Genomic DNA, 8624 nt, shown 5'->3' on the forward strand with positions numbered 1-8624 from the left:
ATTAACATTTTTGGAAACTTATATTTTTCATGTCTACTTTTTTTCATACACAATGTGCATTATTCGTATACATCAAATTTTTTTTAATGCACATTTAACATTTTCTAATGCATGATTAACATTTTTCGAAAAATGGAAAACCTATATTTTTGTATATCTACTTTTTTTATATACACGTTGTATTATACTTTTTCTATACAAAATTTGTATATAAAGGGATTTTTTATAATGAACATATGCAGAATATTTCCAACTATATGAAAATTTTAAAAACAAATGAAATAAGTGAAACAAATGAAAGAAAAAAAGCACTAAAGGCATGTGTCCTCGCTGGGCTGACTCAATCGGGCGGCTGCCATCAGCGAGACGTCCTACTCTCTTGCTAGAAGCGAGACATAGGCGCACCCCCCAACCTAGAGACACGAGCGCTTCCTCGGATGTGTAGCATAGCATATTGGCCACCCTGTATACACTTTTCCTTCTGGTTTTTTCCCATGGTTTTGCGAAGATTCTAGAACCTTCCTTTAACCACTTTCTATTTTTGGTTTCTTTTTCCCCTTTCCTTCTTAATCTGTTTTTCCTTTTGGTTTTCTTCATTTGTCTTTTCATTTTTTCCAATTTAAAACTTCGTGAAAGTTTTTTCAAATTGATGAACATTTTTGAAAATTACAAACATTTTTAAATATTAAAACATCTTTGAATTTGTGAACATTTTTTAAATAATTATTTTTAAAAATTGTGAATATTTTTAAAATTTGCGAATAATTATCGGAATTATGATCTTTTTTCATATTCATGAACATTATTTGCAACTCACAAACATCCTTTTGTATTGGAGAACATTTTTTGAGTTTTGTGAATATTTTTTTCAAATTCGTGTATTTTTTTGAAATCCAAGATCACTTTCTAATTCATGAACACTTTTTTAAATTATACCTTTTTCATATTTCTATTTTTCTAATTCTAGGAACATTTTTCAAATCTGTAATTTTTTTGGAATTTAGAACACTTTTTGAAATGCTGGACATTTAAAATCTCAAACATTTTTTTAAAGAAGTAAAAATACATAGACAAGAAATAAGAAATAAGAAATAAAAAGAAAAATACAGCATATGGGCTGGTCCAAAGCTAGCATGGGGGTGGGGGAGAGCGGAGTGCGTGTTTTCTCACTATTCACCACATAGGTCAAGGAATGGGAGGTTCCCATGTGCACCCTACACCGAATAATTCTATGTTAATTTCCTACTGGATATTTTTTTTTCACCCATGTGTTTTAGTTACCAAATGATTTAGTTTATTGGCTGATGAACCAATTTCAAAAATGTTTTGAGATAATGAGATTCAGATGTGGCGAACATAGATACTGAAGCCCCCCCTGCCGATATGTTACTATTTTGAGGGAGATCAAGCACCAGCGGAGCACTTTGTGAGCCCTCATGTTCATCCACGAGAAGCGACAACACAACAAAGTGGCGCATGCCCTTGCCGAAGCGGCTTCCTCTCGTTCTTCCAGGCGCCATGTTTTGCTTGCAATTTTGCCCGATATCATATGTATCCCTACGAACATTTACATTTAATAAAGAAAGCAGATGCTAAAAAAACAAATAACTCCATGTTAATTTTCTACTGGATATTTCTTTTCACCCATGTGTTTCGGTTACCAAATGATTTAGTTTAATGCCCAATTTCAAAAAGGTTTTGAGATACTTATATTCAAATGTATCTCAAGTTGTAGTCTAGTTTTCGTAGTTGTTCACAATATCTACCGACTCACTAAATACAAGATTGTCACAAGGTTTCGATCTCGTCCTATGTAACTTGATAACCTTCGACTACGAGAATACATTGCAATTTAACAGAAACACTATGAATTTTAAAGAAAACAATTAACATAATGTATCTATCCAGCATCGCTAAAGTTCTCCTTGCATGCAACAAGATCTCATGGCGTGGTAATGCAGGCATTGCTAGTTACAGATACAGGATTAGAGGTACACACAAGAAAAAATAAGCATGATGGCATCGATGAATTTAAAAGCTAATCTCATAAATAAAAATTATTTGCAACTCATATCCTCTCAGTTGAAAATTCATTTTCAATGTTAACTCTGTACCGATGAGGGCTTCAAAACAATCTTCTCCAATAAAACAATTGTCGGTGACCGTAAACAATCTTTTGATTGCATCCTTCTTATGTTGTTGCAATAGCTAGTAATCGTCATGTTTCTTCCTTTCTTCTAATCATAACTTAGTACATGTCCTATTAGCAGTAGGTGGTAGCAAACTATTTGTGGCACATGGATGATGCACTTTTTTCTGTTTCGTATACTCGTGATAGCGCAATATGGGTTCGTATGGAAAATATGGTAACGTCTTTCAACAGAAGAAAAGAAAATAATAATTGTTCTACATATGGTATACATGTACAGCTTTCATAGCTTTTGTAGCTACAAGAACTCTTCCACCACCCGGTAAGGTCTATTTGTCCCGCACTTCTTTTGATTTGGCCCACAAGAAAATGTAGATCCCAACAATCACCATTGTTGTACCGAGTAGGCTACACATTCAGAGGAAAAAGAACAATTTAATTCATTTTTCTCTCACAATATCAGCTATAGAGATCTATCCTCTTATTGGGATTAGAAAGACAAAAGTGAGAGAAAAAGGAAACAAACATATATACCTTCCTACTGTAATTTCATCGCCTATGAAGATGGAGTCTAACAAAGTTGTAAACACTAGAGATAATGGGTTGAACATGGGAGGGTATGTTGGGCCTCGCTTGGCCACGACCCATGAGTTCAGACTATATCTCCCTGCCGTTGCAAGTGCACCCTACACCACATGGTTCCATGTTAATTTTTGAGTGAATAATTTCCATCCAGGGTTTTAAAATACCAAATGGTTTAATTTAATCCCTAATGTGATAATTTAAAATAATTTTCAAGTTGTGTAAATTCAAATGTGTCTCAATTTATAATCATTTTTATGGATGTTTGGAAGGTCTACTCACTCACCGAGTATATAATGGTCACAAGGTTCAGATCCCATCCTAGCTTCCATGTGTTCTTGTCTCTTCTCAATAGTATTCCAACTAGTGATGTCTGAAGTCCTCCAACCAAGCATGTTGTCATGGACGACCAGTATTTGTATGGGTACACCTTGAGAACCTTTGACTGCAACAACATGTTGCAATTATATTAAGCTTCGGCTTCTACTAACATATACAATACATTAAAAAAACATCATAATTATGGATCTGTGGCACGACCTAATCCCTCGTCGAAGTTCTCCTTCCATGCAACAAGGTCATCATCAACTCTTTCATGACATCCAAGGAAATACATTGCTAGGCACACACATGGGGAAAATATGAAACCGCTAGGTGCACATAGGAAACAACAAGATGATGCTAGAAACAAAGTAAAAGCTTATTGTGAGAATAAGAAATGATTTGCATCTCAAACCTTCTCGTCGATTCAATTTTGTTTTTCACCGTTAGCGTCGTACCAATGAGGGCTACAAAACTAGATCCCATTGGCGGATGTTTCAGTTTAGAAGTTTTTTAGACGTGTCAATGCACTGGTTACTATCTTGTTGTGTAGCATGTCGGTGAAAAATGCGGACCACGGTGATTGCTAGGTCGTAAAACTTCTCACCAAACTTCATAGTAAATGCATCCTCATTATGATAACTACATCACCACTATGATGGAAAGGTTTTCAAAGCATAGTGGCAATTGGTTATCATCACACCAGATAGTATGTAATTCTAACTGATGTGGTTAGTTTATCACCATTACTATGGTACTTTTTTACAACGTTACGGTAAATACAACACCGCTATTGGGGTAGCTTCGAGGGACATGTCCTTGCTATAGCACCTCTACGTAACTTAGTGCTTACATGTCTACACAGTGACAAATACTTGATGGTTGACCAATGATGAAGCTATGTGTAGACTATGATGTCAGCGACATCCTAGAAATTTGCTTAGTATTCTTAAGTTTATATCTTTACATGAGATTTTGACATCATAGGCTTCAATTGGTAGTACCGCCACTAGTTGGTGCACCTAGAACCAAATTCAACAAGGATACTGAAAGGTGGTAACTTTGGTACTAATAGGATACTAACTCCGCAAATTACTCGATGGTAACTTTTAAGGCAAAAAAACGCTGCAACATACTCATATGGGATCTAGTTCTCGTTAGTGAAGTTGACATTATAGACAATATTGATGACATCTTCTTTTTCTCTTCATGCATGCATGGAAGTAGCTCTTTCACATACTCTAGTCGTGAGTACCCCACATAAGACTAGCGAGGATGGATAATGTAATGAACTTGAGAAGAAGAAAAGTGAAATACCAACAACATGGCAGTCACCTGAATCAGGTACCAGCAAGCAAATGTGAAGCTGCTGCCTACCAAGAATATTGTCCCTCGTAAGTGATTGCCTGCAACCTCAGCCACATGACGTTCCTTGTGGTGGTTCACAATGATAGGATCCCACAGGTGCAGCGTCTTGCCCTTGTAAAGGCTAAGCAACATCGTGCCTCCCACAGAGAGTAGAACACCTACGATCTTCAGCAATCCAGCTATGCTCCAGATTTGCAGCGCCTCCATTCTAATATGTTCATGCATACCACATAAGTGTGTTGAAAATAAGATATAAGAGAAGTTATTGATCAGTAGTTGGAACCCTTAAATCTATTTTGGACTTGACTTTGCATTTTTTTTTGTGGGTGCAAGATGTCTATTTTAGGCCCAATACATCAAATATGGAGTTTATTGTGAATCCCTGAATAATATAAGAAATTTGTTACCTGAAGACGAGCGAGAGAACGAAGGTGAACAGTGGGATCATATTTACAAAGATGACGGCATAAGATGGGGTTGTATCACTGAGGCCATAGTAGAGTAGACTCATTGGCACCGCGTACCTGCATACAACATACCATGACGTGTGGTCACTTGAATTAGTTCATGTGATCAAATAGTTTGTTCACACGTTTGGCCCTCTAATAGTCTAATCAACTATCATAGTGTCAAAAACGTATTATAGGACGGAGGGAGTATATGTTAGATTGAAAATGGTTAGCTAGTTTTCTCTCTGCTTTGTTGCGTGGGTACTTTTCTCTCTGCAGCTAAGCACTAATATATGGGACGGAGAGAGCACTAATATTTGACTCGGAGAACCCATCAAAAAAAAATTTGACCTGGGGAAGAAATTCGTACCCTGTTACTTACTCCCTCTGTCCAAAAGAGCTTGTCCCTTAAATGGATGTATCTAGCACCAAGTTAGTGCTAGATACATTCATTTGAAAGACAAGCTTGGGACAAGCTTTTTCGAATGGAGGGAGTATCAGTAATCACTATAACATTGACATGGCGGCCGGCTTTAACTTGTGATGAGTTCATTTGTTGGTCAAGCATCTAACCTAAGGATCATCATGGGATCTTTTTTAACCCAGGAGCTATCACACCTTTTTGTGCATTGAAAACAATGGTTTTAACAGTTCCAGAGGGAATGTACGCATTTGATGAACGTACCCGATGAAAGCATTGAGGAAGATCCATCCTGTGGCGTGCCAACCCATCTCCCTCCACTTGTCCCTACCAAGAACCGAAATGAAATCCACGATCGAGGGGTGGTGAGAACTCCTTCCTTTGGTTGGATGAAGGTTTGGGCACACAGCCAGCGTACAGTACCTTTCGGAGATGAGCGCGAAGGGGAGGATGAATGCGGCGCCGAGGAAGCTGCGGTAGGCGAGGAGCGCGAAGATGAACATGCCGGCGACGATGGAGACCTTGGACAGCAGGAGCATCCCCGTGATGAACAGCTGCACCAGCACCATCGACGCCGGCGTCCTCCAGTCCCGCGGCCCCGCGTCCACGGCCATCGATCGCTGCAGCCGGTTGTCAGCTCTTGCTCGATCGCCAGGCAGAGGGCATGCACAAGTTGGAAGAAGCCGAAACCTGCTAGGAGCTGATCCGTGGTTTCGTGGTCAGGGACTGCAGGACAGAGGAGGGAAGTGAGTTTGGCTCCGCACGCATCGTGCTGTGTGTTATATAACAACCTCACGACCTGCATGACCCGGCTGGCCGGGAAATCAACCTACCCTGGTCGACAAATCACGCAACTTGCTCGTCGCTCAGCGTCGATGGACGCGACGGCCGGCCTAGCTTTTCCCTCCGCGGTGGCGACGGAGAGGAGGAAGAGGGCGTTGTAGAGGTGGCTGCACACGCCACTGGCGTCTTTAGTAGCTGAGTGGAGCAGTACTGGGGAGAAGGCGAGTGGGCAAGGTGATGATAGATCGATGTGTCAAGCATGATCGATGGGCTGGCCACTATCTCATCTCAAATACATTTTTACAAATTTGTGACGTATGATGAACACGTACGAGATAGCCCTTTTTGAGGAAACATACAATTGGATGGTTGTGGTAAGAAATGCTAACGATCAGATAAAAATGGAAAGCAACCCCTAAAAAAAGATAAAAATGGAAAGCAGAATGAGATTCCGACTATTTTTTGTCTTCCACTGGAACACGGTCGTATTGGCCATCGTCATAGCCAACGCACGCCACATGTCTGATGAAAGGCTAATCTACATGACCGTTCAATAATCTCACAGTTGTTCTTTGCTGTTGAGAAAGCATAGGCTAGTTTCTAGGTAAACCATAGTTTAACCCCAACACTCAACCAAATGAGATCTCTCCCATGCTCGTCTCCCTAAATACCCCTCGCGTGTGTAATTTGAGAGCATCTCTAACCATCCCAAAAACTAAACTCTCAAAAGCAACTTATAGGAGCCAGTCTGAAAAAAAACTTATAGGCGCCCACCTAAAAAAATCTAGTTATTCAGAGCCTCCCAAGTAGTCCAACCCACACTTAACTCAGTTTCTTTTGCTAATCCTCACATCCGTTTGCATATATAAAACTCATTTCAACTATATTTTTACAACATTGATTGACCCAAAAGCTTCAACAAATTTGACAAACTCCAATTCAAATTCAAACAGGACATTTGGTCCAAATGAAGCAAATGTTATAAACGAACATACGAGGAACAAGTGATAGCACATGCATGAACTCTTGCACATGGAGTTCCCACACATGCTCCACTAGTTCGTCTCGGAGTTGCTCATGAGTTTGTTGGTCTTCGATCCGTTGATGCACTCTTTAAATCTATGGTTTATGTTTGCATTATGTAGAGGATTGACATGTGTTCAATTGGGGTTCATGATCATCATGTAGAGGAGTGCAAATGTAACTCCCATCTGCTTGACGTAATCATTATAATCTTGAACAATAGCTACAATGCACAAAAAGAGCTCCGACGACATTTAAAACAGTTCCCTGGAAATGTCTCTGGATGCACCTTCAGATCCACAAAGCAACCTCTCACCAGTTTGGTTGACCATTTGCCGTATTGCGACGAATGCATATACAAGTCTTGGCTAAGAACCGTGTCTAGTTTCCTTCTCTCCCCCTTGAATGATTAACGCAGATGCTATCTCAAAGTCGTCGTCTTCTTTCTCCTCCTCCAACAATGAGTCATAAAAAACTATTGGATAAGCTTTCCCATATGTCAATTGGAAAACATATTAAAATGGATGAAATCTTCAATTGGAATTTTGATAGAAAATAAAAATAAAAATAAGACATCTTATGGCCTTTTTTGTGAAACATCTCATGTGTGTCACCACAGATGTCGCACGGTGGCCACCACGAAGTGGTGTCTATGATGTATAGAAGGAGGCGGCGAGGCGATGAAAGTCGATTGTTAGCCTTGCCGAAGCTCTTGGCCGCGGCATAGGAGGCGACAAGGGCATGAAGGATTCCGGGAGCTCATGCGGTGGCCACCAGCTTGGCTCGTCGGCAGGAGGAGGCAACAATCGTGACAACAACTCAAGATGGTTCTCACACAACGGTGACCCAGAAGGAAAAGCCAGGATGAGCCTAGCGGCGACGCCAGAGAGGACACTAACGGATGACGATGTCAGTTGGGTTGGGAGGTTTCTTCCCGCAGAAACCGTGTATGCGAGGATTTTTAGCTTGGGGCACAACTTCCCTACTTTTGGGGAGTGAGGGGTTGTTTAATGGGACATGTACATTTTTTCCCCTAACTTCGCCCCGACCTCATCTTTACCCCTAAAATAAAACGGTGCTCAACTATACCCCTCTTCCGTCTATGACGCTCATGAAAATACCCCTCCGTACCCTTTCCGTCTGGTCAAAGTGCTTTGACCATGTTAGGTAGTTATTCTGGACATCTTTCCCCTTCCTTCTTACATGTGGGGCCTACACGCATCTCTCCAACCCCATCTCATCCCCCCTCTCTTCTCTTCTGTTCTCTCTCACGACAAACCCTAACCCTAGTTCATCGATTTCCCCTATCACGACGGCTTCCGAGGGCGAGCTCGTGGATCCAGATGTGGAGGCGGTGGATCTGATTGCGCTGCTCATCGTCGGTCTTTAGAAGTGGTAGAAGCGGTGGCGACCAGACAGAATGGCCGTTGTTCGTGCTAGCGGCAGAGCAGAGAGCTCGCAGACCACGACGGCGACTACAAGGGCGGTTCCAAGAGGGTATGTCTCTATGCACACTCATCATTTGCTT

The 8624-nt window shown here is 40.8% G+C and overlaps 1 protein-coding gene across 1 annotated transcript; it reads right to left on the bottom strand.

The window, feature by feature from the left end:
- Positions 1-888: 888 nt before the first annotated feature.
- LOC109750956 (WAT1-related protein At5g64700-like) lies at positions 889-6848 on the bottom strand. The gene is made up of 8 exons (XM_020309871.4): positions 6124-6848; positions 5714-6016; positions 5555-5617; positions 4828-4944; positions 4388-4628; positions 3018-3176; positions 2684-2835; positions 889-2557 (listed from the first exon to the last, which is right to left on the bottom strand). The coding sequence occupies exons 2-8, from the start codon at positions 5902-5904 to the stop codon at positions 2479-2481; spliced, it is 1002 nt and encodes a 333-aa protein (XP_020165460.1). The 5' UTR covers positions 5905-6016; positions 6124-6848; the 3' UTR covers positions 889-2478.
- Positions 6849-8624: the final 1776 nt, after the last annotated feature.

The sequence above is a fragment of the Aegilops tauschii genome, chromosome 5, assembly GCF_002575655.3.
Source record: "Aegilops tauschii subsp. strangulata cultivar AL8/78 chromosome 5, Aet v6.0, whole genome shotgun sequence".
In the NCBI taxonomy this organism is placed as follows: domain Eukaryota; kingdom Viridiplantae; phylum Streptophyta; class Magnoliopsida; order Poales; family Poaceae; genus Aegilops; species Aegilops tauschii.